Source organism: Gopherus flavomarginatus, chromosome 7 (genome assembly GCF_025201925.1).
Source record: "Gopherus flavomarginatus isolate rGopFla2 chromosome 7, rGopFla2.mat.asm, whole genome shotgun sequence".
Classification (NCBI taxonomy): Eukaryota; Metazoa; Chordata; order Testudines; family Testudinidae; genus Gopherus; species Gopherus flavomarginatus.
The window spans coordinates 111,104,963-111,119,399 of NC_066623.1; the positions used below are offsets into that span (position 1 = coordinate 111,104,963).

Sequence of the window (14,437 nt, forward strand, 5' to 3'; positions counted from 1 at the left end):
ACACAGGAGACCATTAGTCGTCTGGTCTAACCCGTATAACACAGGGCAGATGCTTGCCCCTGGCCATGGTGAGAGGGATTTCTTTCGTGCACCCTTTCATGAAGCTCCTATCTAGATATTTGTTGTTGTTGTTCATTTGGAATATACACCTATCACACCTTCCTCCAATCCAGGCTGGCTGCTGCTTCCCAAGTCCAGCGTCCTTTTGTGCGAGGCCAGTGTGAGCCCGTTGGCAGTTAGACTAATGACCGTTTTCTCACCCGCCACAGAATGAAACACTGAAAATCAATGGAGAAGCAGCTGAGATGGCCAATTTGTGTGCAGCCTTGACAGCTGCTGACTGTGTTTCGGGTCAGAGACTCAGTCAGTCCTTTCAAGTGGCGAACTGGGGGATGTAGGATCTGCAGAGAGTGGCTGCCTCAGAGCCCTTCTTGCCCTGCTCCTGCTCTCTCAGCCAAACTCCTTTTTTGCTCCTCTTACCGGGTTGAAGCACAGTGGTGAAGTGGCTATAACAGGGCCTGGGAATCAGGAGACGTGGCTCTTTATTCTGGGCTCTGCCGCTCACTCGCTGGTGTGACTCACACGCCACCCCAGAGTTCACTTTCTGTAGCTATGAAGTGGGGAGGGTCTATCTAGTTGCTTATCTCAGCCCCTCCCACACACACACTTGTCACAGTATCTGAGTGCCTGGTAATCCATATGTGTTTGTTCTCACCACATGCCTGTGAGTCAGGGCAGTGTTATCCCCATTGCACAAAAGGGGAACTGAGGCCCAGGGTTGCCCAAGGTCACCCAGGCACTCTGGAGGAGCAGGGAATTGAACCTGGGGCTCTGAACTTGCAGGTGAGCACCCTCACCACCAGAGCATCCTTCTCTGCAATAGTGTAGTGAATTGGCATATAACACACATCAATACTCTCCAGTGGATGAAATTGGAATGATTCAACTGTGTGTCAATGGCCCTATATGGTGAACCACTCCTGTACTTTGGCGGAGTGGGAGAGTGCAAGTTCTGTTCCTGCTGTTGAAGTCTTGAATGGCCCCAGCATGCCCCATAATGACAAACGGTGGCATTCACAGATGACCAGGGATTGGTTTCAATGCTCCTTTACCTCCATAGAATGCATTGAAAGCCTCAAATACCCTCCTACTAGAGAAGTGGCGAGTATTATCTTATTACTGGCCAGCAGGTCCCTTGGCTAAGCATTGCTGCAGTGATCTGTAGAACATGCTGTAGATCTGTAGCACCAGAGAGAGGACTTGGCTAATTCTGAATGGCAGGGGGGCCTAGCACAGGACTTCTCCAACTTTTCCCTAGTGTGAACCAACTTGTCATAGAGTCTGTCTCCTGGGTCCCTCCTTCCCCACTCTGGGCTCTGCCTCCCCTCCTGCTCACAATCCTGTAACGTCCTTGGGCAAGGGCCCGTCTCTGTTACAGTCACAGATCCCAAGGCCAGAAGGGACATTTAGCTGCTCAGTGTTAGTTTATATAGTGCCTAGCACAACAGGAGAGAAAGGATGGTCCAGTGATTAGGGAACAAGCTTAGGTTTTGGGAAACCTGGGTTTCCACCACCCAGTGTGGCCTTTGGCAAGTCGCCTAACCTTTCTGTGCCTCTGTCCAGGGGGGATAATAGCACTGCTCTGCCTCCCAGGGGTGGCGTGAGGGTAAATGGGGCACAGACTGCGGCCTGCTTTGAGATCCACTGATGAAACGCACTGTATGAGATCTAGGCATTAGTATTATACAGGGGCCTGGAGCTCTAGATGCTATTGTAAGGCAAATAAAACCTGTCAGTCTAAGGGTACGTCTACACGACAGGATAAATTTGAATTAGCTAAAACCGATTTTATAAAACAGATATTATAAAGTCGATTGTGTGCGTCCACACTAGGCACATTAATTCGATGGTGTGCGTCCGCGGTCCGAGGCTAGCGTCGATTTCTGGAGCGGTGCATTGTGGGTAGCTACTGTAAAAGAATGAGGCCAATAACGTTGATTTGCGTCCACACTAACCCTAAATCGATATAGTAATATCGATTTTAGCGTTACTCTCGTTTTGTAGGAGTACAGAAATCTATTTAAAGAGCCCTTTAAATCAATATAAAGAGCAGTGTAGTGTGGACGGGTGCAGCGTTAAATCGATTTAACGCTGTTAAAATCGGTTTAACAGCGTAGTGTGGACCAGGCCTAAGGTACTTGTCTGCTCCCCATCACTGCAGCGTCTGAGTGCTTCATAATCTTGAATGTTCCTGTTGGCACCACACCGCTGTGCAGGAGGAAGTGCTGTTATCTCATCATACAGAGGAGAGGAGGAGGGAGGGGGGGCCTCAGGGCAGAGTGTGGGCAGGGCCATGACCTGGGTTAGGGGAGGCTTAGCCTCCCCCAGCCTTCGATACCCACAGTCCATGGCTGAGTGATAGTTGGAAAGTGCCGAGTGCCGTTTTGCTGCCTGCTTATGGGGGTTAGCAGCTGGAGATGAGAGGGAGGAGCCCGCGTCATGGGATGAGCCACCAGCAAAATGTCCTGCAGGCAACAGGTCAGGAACCTCTGCTTTAGAAAAACAATCACCGGCATTGGAGAATAAGGAGCCTGTGATTTCTAATCCTGACTCACCGAGTGGCCTTGGGGAAAATGAGTCTAATAACTTCTCTACCTCCTGGGGCATAGTCACCAAAATCTGGCCCCATGGAAGTCTATGGTTTTCATAGGGAGCAGAATTCATCCCTGTACACGTACACAGCGCTAAGCAATATTCATTGGCTAAATCTCTTGGCCCAAGACCAACTCAAGAAATATGGGTCTTAAGAAAGGTTGGTTTTCCTGGGGCATGCGAAGTCAGGTCGTGGGGATGGGAAACGACATTGGCCAAGCTCTGGGTTATGACTTAGCAAGGCACTGCTGTGGGGATATTCTGAGTGTCTTTTGACACCAAGATGCATTACACTGTTCCTTGGGGGAGGAGGTGGGGGAATATTTCACCAGAGAAGTATGGGTTCTGTGTTGTCAGCGGTCATTTGCACTTGCAGGTTTCTAGCAGAGACATGGATGCCACCAGAGGAGATGCCACCATTGTGTAGGAAGGATCGTGTAGTTTCTAGGGTAGTAGATCATGACTGTGGTAATGAGGGCACTTGGGAACTGGACTGCGTCTAAAGGCTAATTTCATGTAAGTCAACAAACAGCCTCGTAAGTGATAATGACTTCAACTTACTGCTGACCTGGGCTGGATTCATCCTGGTGACCAATGGAAGAAAGGTTTGTATGTCAGGGGTATGATCAGAAGAATTTGTGAAAACTTTTGTTGTTATGGGGAGGTAGGTTTTGTTTTTTGCAAATAGTCAATGTTTAAGCAAACTTTTTGAAAAAAATATCTGTAACATCTCCTTTTTTAAAAAAGCCCAAGATGACATGAGAAAAGTCAGATTGATTGAAACTTGGGCAGGTCAGTTCTGGCAATATGCTGAATGATCCTTTGCCATTTCTTCCTTTCGGAGCGTCGTGTATAGGAATTGGAGGGTATCCCTTTAAACGGTTTGGGAGTTCCCTCCTTGTAACCCAGTTCTTTGGAACCCCACTCTTGTCTCTTTTCTTCTCACATTATTCTTGTGTCGAGAGCAAAGATACGACACTGAGCTTACCATTGGGCTTACTGTTTACAGCAAATGCCGTGAAATCACTAGCACCAAACCCGGTGCAAACTGGTCACTAGCATCACCCACCTGTGGTGTTTCCTTGGCTTCTGTCTGTTGCCGTTGTGGTTCTTTAGTATTTTCCTCTCAGTCTTGCTAAGAAAACGGAGTGGGTGTTTATTGCTGAGAAGTAACAAATTAGTGGCTTCTCTCAAGCTTGTTTCTTAACTTTAAAAGTGTGTGGATGTGTGTTGGTGGGGGAGGGAAATGATAGAATAATTTAGAGATCCGGGAGACAAAAGTCGAAAACCTCAAAGCCCTCGCGGATGATAAAAAAGTTGGATTTGTTTTTAAAGGCTGAGAATATCCAGCATCCCCCATGATGTGGATCCCATGGGCAAACTGGAGACAACAGACGTAACTGGCAGCGTGGACTCATAGACAGAGCAGTGGATGGAGAGTCTAGGTCTCTGAGTCCATTCCTGGCTCTGTTGCTGGGTGACCTCTGGAAAGTCTCGTCACCATCTAAGAAATGCCAAACCTGTTGCATCCCAAAGCAACCTCGAAGAGCAGATTGATGCAGAGATGCATGCATGTAACTTGAGCTCAGGAGGTGCGGGCTATTTAGTTGGGGGGAGGGTCCTAGTAGAAAGGGGGCCCGGTATCTAGATACTTTCTTCTTAAAGCTAAGTGAAAAGACACATTCACTGTCTCTATCCCTTCTGTAAGCAAGACTTCTGACTTCACTGGGGTTGCACTGGGTTACACCAGGCCTTAACTTTGCCCATGCAGCCGCCCGCAGCTGTAATTTCCATCTGGCCTACCAGCCTTGGGAGGAAGTCCCCATCCCTGAAGGGCTACATGGACCTTCTGGACATTCTGCATGGCCATGGCTCAATGACCACAACTTCTGCCACGTAGCATCGTAGTCGCTCTGTACCAGCTACTTCTGTAGTGTCACTTTCCTGCCACCCATACCCATCCAACTCACTGCAAACAACCGTGGAGTACTCCTTCGATCTCTGATAGTCCATGGAGCATAGGCAGGGAGCCACTGACTTTAACTCCAAGAATCTAGGTTCGGCAATTCCCCTGTTGCCCTTTCTCCCTCCAGAGCCCCAGTTCTCCAGCTGACAAACTTTCCCAGAGCATGCAGGGTCTCCAGTCTCCCAAGGGAGATCTTTGGGGCTGTATCTCTTGTGGACAAGCATGAGTAGAATGCACTGTGATTCTGTACCGATAATGAGGCATCAAACCCAAGGCTGCATTTATGAGCGGACTGCGTTTTGTTGTTGAAATGGGAAGTTGGGATTTTTCCCCCGCCCTCTCCTCCTGCACCATTTGTGTGGAAAACTATTTAGCAGCAGCAGCAGCAGCAGCTGCATTTAACTTTCTTTTGACAACGTTAATCACCTAGATGATTTCTGATATGTTTTTACATATCAACTCCGTCCTCTTCGCTGATACTTTTTCTGCTACATTTTTTTTTAAAACACTTTGAGGCTGAAATTAGATTTTACAGCACAAGCCTTTATGGATTCTAGCGTCTTGTGACCTCCTTGGCAATATCACCAAGGCAACTCTTAAAGGGGCACTAAGAAGCTGCCTGTTTTGCTGCCCATGTCCTGCTTCAGCGGTATCCTCCTTTCAATTCTGAAAATTTCAGGTGTCTTCAATTAGATCCAGTTTAAAAATGAAATAAAACACTCCTACTAACCTTTCTCTGGCAGTTCTACAAATTCCTCTCAAATCACGCCCAGCTGATTGTGAACCAGGGAAAAAAACAGAAACTTGCTTTCCTGCAGCAAAATGATTGAGCCGAACTATTGGACCAGATCCTCAGCTGGTATAAATCTGCGATCGGCTTAGCTCCTGAGAAGTCAACAAGGTGATGCTGATTTCCACCAGCCGGGAATCTCGCCCAGCTAATATAGCTGACGTTGAAAGACAGATGCATTGCAAGGAAAACATTCCATTTGCCTGAACAGAGCTGGCTTTCTACAGGGGCCTCTGTCTTGTCTTTTCCCGGGTACAACTGCTGTGGCTAAGGGCCAGTATTTCTATACGAAGGCTATGAACAAAGCATACACTGCTTGCTGTGTGAGAGAAGCTGGCACATAGGGCAGTCAAGCTACTGGTTTGGGGGACTAAGCTGGCACTAGGAGTGTGGATGTGTGGCTCTCTTCTCCCCACCTAGTGGTTAGACCACGTAAAGAGGTTGAGTTTGTAACGGCGTCTGAGCTAATTGCCTTGGCTGTTTAGCTTAAGCTGTAAAGGCTCCTATGTTTAGCTTGAGAGGTTCTGTGTTGGCCCTGCAAAAAATCCTTAATTTCTGTTGTGTGCATTTAGAGATGTGATATAAGGGGGCATTCACAACACAGAGGCAGCATCTTCGTGGTCCCTACAAACACTGCAGCATTTGCCCTCTTAGGGAAAAGTTCCCACTTGTGCTTTTCTGAAGCTGGCCCTTTAAATTTGGCACAAACCCTAATGCTAACCCTTGTGCAACTGGCTGCCTCTTTGCCTTGCAGCTGGTAAGCATCTGGTGTGTCTTCCCTTTCTGCAAGGAGATGGCACCTTCTTCCACAGTTGTTATCTTTTAAACAGTTTTTATTTCTTTAAACAACTCCCAGGGGTAGGGGGTTGTTTCCAAGATCTCCGCAGGATGCCTATTCAGCCTACCATGGAAATAGCCATTTAATTATAAATATCTAGATTAGCCCGCTGCCTCCCCACTCCACCATGCATTAGCTAGTCACGGTACTTTGTATTTTTTCTTAAAGCCCCAGCTCCTGGAATCATGTGATTATGTGAAAGTCTCTCCTCTTTTTTTAAAGTAGGTTTCTAGCCTTCACAGTTGTAAAGAAAAACTTGAAAACATGGCTCCTAAAGGCTAAAAAAGGCAAATAAAAAATCCAAGATTGCTTTTTAAAAATCTCATGACTTGTAAGACAATCTCATCATTTGGGGGTGGAGAAGGCTGGCTCATGACTTTTGAACCACAGGGGTTGGCCACACTGAGGCACTGCAGCACACATGGTATGTAAATCATGCACTGATCTTCCTGCTGTAATATTTAGCAGCAGCAGGGAGTGACACTGTCCCTGTATAATTGAGTCAGTTTCAAAAAGTAGTCTCAGGTTCCACACCTGCCCCCCAGTCCCGCTCTCAGTCCTTGTGATTTTTACAATCACGCTTTCTTTTCTTTTTCCTTTAAACGTATTTCCCCTCCCATCTTGTTGTAAAATAGGCCTACAACAAAAGAAACTGGCTATCTTACTGTACAGGGGAAACTGAAACTGATTTATTGGGAAAATGGACGAAATAAAGTATCTTTTTCTCTAATCTTTCAGTTATACTAATTTTAGGCTTTCTCTGTAATTTAGCAGATTTTTTTTTACGTTGACACGGCCCCTTTAAGGATGAATTGAGAGCCTTAAATCTGAGAAGGTGTTCACTGCTGTGATTATTAAATAACGTTCTTAAATGATAATGTAATGTCTTTGTGTGTGCCCACCGTATAAATAACATTTCTTCTTCTAGCTTAGTAATGACCCTATTTTAATGACAATAGACCTCTAGCAAGTAATTAGGTCTCCATGCTCAGCATTTATTTCCTAAGAGGCATCTCTGCATGCTGATTTTTCTTTTCCCCCCAAGTGATTTATTTTGCAGAGCTAATTAGCAGCCCAGCTAAGAGTTTTGTTTTAGCAGTGGTACACTCTTGGGCTTCTTCTTAAAGAAGGCAAATCATTAGCTCGATAAATATGTGTTTTGTGATCATTTTAACGACTTGATTTGGTCATGAGACAAAGCTGTTCATTCCCTCCCTAGGTATCTAGTTGTGTCCAGTCCTGTGCCCAGCTGTCAAACCCTTTTCCTCCTCCCAGGGAGCTGGGACCAGAATTACCCCCATCTACAGGAAATTCTCCCACCAAATCCGAACAAGCAGCCCTGTCCTATCTGCTCCTCAATCCTCCATTCACAGGTGTCATCCTGGTGGAAACTACGGAGCACTCCAAGAGTTAGAAGATCAATGCCCAGTTGATTATAAAAGTTCACCAATCCATCACTGAGATTAAATGAATGTGCATGTAGGATCTAGACAAAAACAATGCAGGTTAACAGTAATGCGCATTTATAACAGTGCCTTCCATCCCAAAGCTACCTCCACACCACTGCTGTCCAGTTGCTTCTGAGGTGGAGTGCAGTGGCCAATCAGTGCACAGGGCCCATACAATTCTGATGGAAACACTCTTGTTGACTTCAGCTGGAGTTGGATCACATCTTTCATGAGCCACTCCGAAGTGGAGGGAAAGGAAAGTTTTGGATACGGACAGCAGGGCAAACCCCTTCTCTTATAGAAAAGTGTTATGGGATCTTCAGTGCCCGCTGATCTAGACAGTGTTTGAGGTACCATCCAAGAGACTCTCAATATAACCTGCATGTTCCTGTCTAAACATTTCCACTCCAGCTGGTCTGGAAGGTGTCTGCCCTCTTTCAAGAGGGACTCAACACTGGGTACAACTGGGCTGGAAGGGCCTGATCCAAAGCCCATTAACGTTCATGAAAAGACTCTCATTGGATCAGGGATTACACTATTTGGAGCAAGGGCTTGGTTATTGGTTCAGCATATTCTGCGCATCATGAACAACTGCAAAGCTAGAAAGATCCTAAACATGAAAGCTGGGATTCAGTGACACAATTAAGCTTCCCCTAGCTAAGCCCATGCTTAGTTAGGGGACGTAAGTGCTTTGCTAACCATGTTAAGGTGGTAATCAGAAATTCTTAGTACACTGCCGTGGGTGCAAGTCTAAGGGAGTACAAGAAATTAGAGGTCACTGTTCTCGTTTTAGGGCCAGTTTCTGACAGCCTTTCTCATGCCGAGAAGCGCTGTACTCCGCAGGCAATGAAGGTGAGGCGAAAGGCGTTATTTAAAGCGAGGAAGGGTATGAGAATGTAGAAACAACAACCAGAACTGTGCAGACTGAGATTTTTTTCCTCCTCCGAACTCTTTTATCTCAAAACCAAGTAAGATGATTTGGTGAATAAATAAATCAGAAATAGGAGCAGGAGAGGCCCGAATGAACTTGTCTGAGTGGGGTTTGTTTTGCAAGCTGTGTTTTAGCTGTTGTCTCCTTGAAACATAGTCTTATCTGCAAGCCAGAGGGACCCGGTTCAGTATGAGCCTCTGGTGAAAAATACCCGTGAGGCAGCCTGGGAGAGTGATGTCAGTTTCCCCATGGCTCTTCATCATTGCGGAACTGCCAAGCTGGCTGAAATTCCACCTTGATAAAACACATTGTTTTGTCTGTTCTTTTTTTTCCACACAGAAAGAAATGACAGAGAGAATTTGCCACTGAGCCAATTTCTGCCGAGAAGTCCGTCTGTCTGCCCCGGAGCCCACTTGCAATGGGATGGAAACGCGGAACGCTGGACAATCTGACTCTGAGGTCTTGCTGTGGAGATTTGAAATGCACGGAAATATGAGTACTGCTTAAGAGCCTTATTGTGCCAGGGAACAGTGTTTATATTATCCCAGTCTTTGTTACATGGATACTTTATTTTTAGAAACCATTGGCCAGAACTGGGATAGGACAAGTGTGTGTATGTGCGCGCGCGTGTGTGGGGTTAAATACATACCCGCAGATTTCATGCTCATCCCCTCGAGCCCTGATCACCTGCTTCTTTATTCCCTCTCAAGCCCATCCCCTACACACCTGGTTTGGCTCTCCTTTAATTATGGCACTGATGGCTGGAGGGTGAAATCCCTAGCTAAATGCTCCAATGATCACATCTCCTCACTGGATTGTGGCCCCCTCCGTGTCAGCCACGCAAAGGGAAGCTGCAGAGTGACTAGCACCAAGAGAACTAATTTCCTCTGTGATCTCCAAAGGTCAAATGGAGGTGCTCATTATCTGAATACAGAGCCGGGGGTCTAACCCAGTTCTTGTGGATTCCTTTAGTTCGGCTGTGGATCTTGTGTTGAATTAAAACTCCTGGGACCCTGTCTGACATTCCAGTGAAGTCAGTAGTGTTACACCAGGGATGAATTTCACCCATGCACATCCTGGTATGTCCAGTGATGGGTCACTGAGAGCTCTTCTTTCCAAACTCGGAAGGTTGGCTACAAAGACAACTATGTAACAGGGCTGGGTGAAGTTCAGCTGATGTGGTTTGCGGTAGAGAAGACGAGAGGGATTGTGGGAACCAGAGTCAATCTGACGGGAGCTGGTCAAAACTGACAGTTGACACAATTTTTCACCGAACAATGGCTTCTTCCTCAAAATGGAAATTTCCATGGGAATGATTTCCCCCCCCCTCCCCACGCCAGTATCCAAAAACTGAAACACTTTGGCCAAATCCCCCCATATCTTCAGTTTTCAACTGAGGATTTTTCAGTTTGTTGGCTCTGTAATCTAACAGAGGTGTAACAAGATCCAGCGGCTGGAAGTTGATGCAGGACACGTTCAGACTGCAAAGAAAGCGTATATGTTTAACGGTGAGCGTCACTAGCCATTGGACCGGCTTACTAAGGGTTGCGGTTTGTTCTACATCACTGGCAATTCTAAATCAAGATCGGATGTCTTCCTAAAAGATCTGCCCTGGTTCAAACAGGAATTATTTCAGGGATGTTCTCTGACCTGTGTTCTACAGGAGGTCAGACTAGCTGATGACAGTGGTCCCTTCTGGCCTTGGAATCTGCCATTCTATTTGGGGGGTTGTTTGTTGGGGGTTTTTTTACACCTCCCCCCCAAAAAAAAAAACTTTTAAAGGAAAATGGAGATGAAAACAGGATTTTTCATGGGAACAAAAACTGTCCCCACTACTTCTGGCTCTGTGTTGGGGGTTCAGAATCAGAGAGTCTGGGGGTTGAGCAGAGCCCAAAACTGAAATCAAAACTCACTCAAATCTGCAGATTTTTTCATCTGATTTTGACACCATGTGAAGCTGCGAGTCCTCCTGTAACAGCACCTAAAGTGAGCCCCAGCTCCCTCAAAACCAGGCCTGCTTTCCCTGGAAAGCTTTTCAAGGAAGGCATTTCAAGGGCCTGATGCCATGAGATGAGCATCCCCAGGCCAATCTGTGACATCTGTGAGCACTGAGGGCTGACCCACCTCATGTTCAGGCTCCAAGTCTTTATCAAAACAACCAGGCAGCTGCAGGTGATGGCCAGATGTGCATGAAGTTTCACAGCACTCTTATCTAGAAGTTTACAATCTAGTAGCTTCTGGTTTCAGGGCCAAATTCACTGCAGGGGCAACTCCACTGAACTCACTGAACGTGGCCCCTGTGTGGGTAAAGGATCGTTAATGTGGTTACTGTTACAATAAAATATTATACCACCATCCCCATCTCTACATTTCCAGTGCCATGCAATTCCCATGGACTTCCTGTGGCTAGAACCCCATGCAGCACTTTTAAACATAGTCATTACAGTCATGCATATCCCTTCTTCCCCACCAGCTGCTGCCTCCCTACAGGGACCATTTTTTCAAGGAGCAATATTTCCCCTCGTGTCCCTCAGTGAAGATAACTTCATCAGTCTGGGCTATTCTACATGGGTCTTGGAGCATCAGGTACAGGTGGCCTTGGTGACAGATGCATTCCAATCAGGCCAGTGTCATTTTTGCAGGTATTGTCATGGTTCCTTCCTTCCTTTGAAATGCTCTATGGAGGACTTAGGGCAAAAATGAAGGACAAAGGATTTACAGAAAGGAACCAAGTGGTGTGGCACCAAATGATTCATTTTCCTGTTACTGCTTCTGGTAGACCAACAGCAAGCAGCACATAGGCTTCCCCATGTTACAGGGCTGGGGGAATATTTCACCAGAGAAATATGGGTTCTGTGTTGTTTCTAACTCTCTGGGAATGTTCCATCAGGGGGATGTTCTTCGCTTTGGAGATGCACTTTGCATGACAAGCACCGCATGTCCCGATATAAAGGCAGGAAATCATAATGGGAGAAACCATCAGTATTTTCGGACAAGCTCTCTCGGCTTTGAAAGCCTCAGACACTGCGACTGGATGTTGTCTCCTTATTGGAATCAAATCTTGCACCTTGGAGGATCTTACCGTTTAAACTCTGATGGGCTGTTAAGATCACATGTTAGAAATTCCCCATATCATGCTTGTAACACCTACTAACTAGTGGTGTGTTACACTGGCCTTCGGGCAAGAGGTGAAGCGATTTCTTGGGTTTTTTGTTTGTTATATATCAAATGATCTGAGCCACAGTATAGTTAAGTTTGTGTCTTCTGGCCTTTCTCTGTAGAGGTTTTGTACGTTACGTGGCATCAATATTTATATCATGTGCTGTACTGTTTTTTTGCTTATGAAACAGAAATGTTAAAGCCAGTATTCAAATGCACCGGCAGATTTGTGTGCTCAAAGTACTTATTTTATTTTTTAAATCTTGTATAGCAGATGTGTAATTTTTTACAGAGAAATGAGAAAAAAAAGAAGGAGCAAAAAGGAGGGAAAGTGCCACTCCAATATTTTATGCATCAAATAACTGATAAAATTCCAAATGTTTTCATTTTGTTACTGATTAAAGAAACATGAACAAACTGGTGTTTTTCAATTTTCACTGGTTAACTTGTAGTAGTAGGGTTATCAGAAACTGGGATAATTCTAACATTGGACCTGATCCAGAGGTCCTGATTCCCACTGATTGCAGTGAGCCTGGCAACTCTCCAGGTCAGAAAGGCTGTATGGTAAAAAAGACTCCCAAACAACTGCTGATAATCAGCTTGGAGTATTACCTCCACTGATGGAAAATTAGTGCGTGATGTGAACAAATCACAGGAGGGATCGGCCGAGAAAGGGAAGACTAAGGCTCCAGTCCTGCACATGCTTAGGTACACGCTCAGCTTTAAGCATGTGAGTAATCCCGTTATCCTCAGTGAAACTACTCATGTGCTTAGTTACTCACATAAACTTTTACAGGATTGTGGATTGAGAGCCTCACCTGTTTTGATCTTGATGTGAGTTTAATGGGGTAAGCGTTTCTGGCCCTGTGTATTATTTAAAATGAATGTAAGAGACAGGGCTGGATCTGGATTTCTGTTACCTTAGTGTAAATCCAGAGCAACTCAATGGCATTTATACAGGGGCAGCAGACCAGAGTCGAGCCTATTTTGCGTCTCTTGGAATTATCCATGCTTTTACTTACCTATCTCTTGTAAAGTACTTTGAGATCTGTGGATGAAAAGGGCTATAAAGGAGCTAAGTATCATTTAATTCCACTAACTTAGCCCCTTGGCATGACCCGGTTACAGCACGGCTAGGTTCCAGTCAGACGGCACGTTAACAGTGTTGGAACGAGGTTAGGAGACAGCCGCGTGGTAACTGGGTCGCATGACCAAGATGAAGCCCTCTGTGTTGTTTCTAAAGTCAACATAGTGTACCCAAGGCTTAAAGATTACTGTGTTCGACTTCTCTTACATGAATTGGACATAGAGGCAAATTTTGATATTGAGTCCGTCAAGCTAACATGCCATCGGAAGTTAGCTCTTGGATTATGCCTGGTGGTGAATTTTTTTACATTACTTGTTAGCTGTATTATTGATCATTGCTCTACGTGGCGGGAGAATGTGTTAGGTGCCCTACAATGGATGCACCCCTTGTCTCAGTGAGCTCACGCATGCATCACAACACTGGGGAAAATGTCCTTTTACAAGAAAAAGCTGGGAAGAATTGGTGCTACTTTTTCTAATGTACAAAATTTAGGCCCTGATTGGGCTTAGCTTTGCTGCCTGTGCATAGTGCCATGGAGTTCTGTGAGACAACACCCATTTGTAACACTCAGCCAGTGCGTAAAGCTTTGCAGGATTGGGGGCAAACGCTGCATTAGCCTGACTTGCAAAGGTGTACTGAGTGTCTGCAGCACCTCTTGACTTCAGTGGATTTCGAAGCTGCTCAGAATTTCTGGAAATCGGGCCCTACGCAAATCTTGGGGAACAATTTTTCCAGGTATGGAGAATAGTTCCGTTATTATTTTATTTAGCCACCAAAACCCGTTAGACAAATTCTCCTCTCAGTGACGCTGATGTAAATCTGGAGTATCGGCACTGACATCAAGAGAGCACAGTTTACCCTGGAGTAATACAGGAGAAGCTGCATTGTTGGCTCCCAGTGAAGAGCTGTGTACTCTGTAAATACACACAGGCGAGGGAGAGCTGGTATTCTAGGCGTATAGCTATCTACCCGTCATTCTGGAGTTCTAATCCCTCCTACCACCTGGATTCCCACAAAGGCACTGGGCCAGTCGTAACCTCTCTTTATTTTTCCCATCCCCAACGGGGATTTGATGTACCTCCTCCCTGTGATGGGGTATACCCAACCCTGCACCAGTAAGGAGAGGGTTAACCAGGTGGGCCCAGGCAGCCCCACACCTGCAAAGCAAGCCTGGCTTGGAGGAGGAATTCAAAAGGAGAACAGGCCAGCAGACAATAAAGATGAACTGTCTTGCGTGCTGAGTGCCTGGTAAGGAGCATTTCAGGCACTCCCCCTGCCTGCCTGGCTATAGCGAGGGCCAAACCCAAAGGAAAGAGACTTGGGATTCTCAGAAGGTCTGAGACTTTGTCTTTGATTTCCAGGTATTTCCAGGTATGGGCTTTACTTTACCTGTGGGGAGAGGGGGATGTAGGAAGCAATCCAGGCAGGCAGGAGTATGGCATTTTGGAGGGGCAGGTCTTAGCTGCTTACTCTGGGCCCTGGTTTGGAAGCCAGTGGAGAGGGTGGGCTTGGGTTCCCCTGCCAACTCCTGGGGGGTGCTGAAAGCAGGAACAGACACTTAATATG

General features: G+C 46.1%; 1 protein-coding gene across 7 annotated transcripts in view; it reads left to right on the forward strand.

The window, feature by feature from the left end:
• Positions 1–12,201, forward strand: part of MOB3C (MOB kinase activator 3C) — a 73,264-nt gene extending 61,063 nt beyond the window's left edge. For 5 of the 7 annotated variants that reach the window (XM_050961749.1, XM_050961745.1, XM_050961750.1 and 2 more), the window contains exons 4-5: positions 7,466–7,655; positions 8,965–12,201. In XM_050961749.1, the coding sequence (XP_050817706.1) occupies positions 7,466–7,655; positions 8,965–9,077 (303 nt within the window). In that variant the 3' untranslated portion in view covers positions 9,078–12,201. The remainder of the gene's footprint in view (positions 1–7,465; positions 7,656–8,964) is intronic. The other 2 variants (XM_050961752.1, XM_050961751.1) reach the window with 2 other exon arrangements.
• The last annotated feature ends 2,236 nt before the right edge of the window (positions 12,202–14,437 follow it).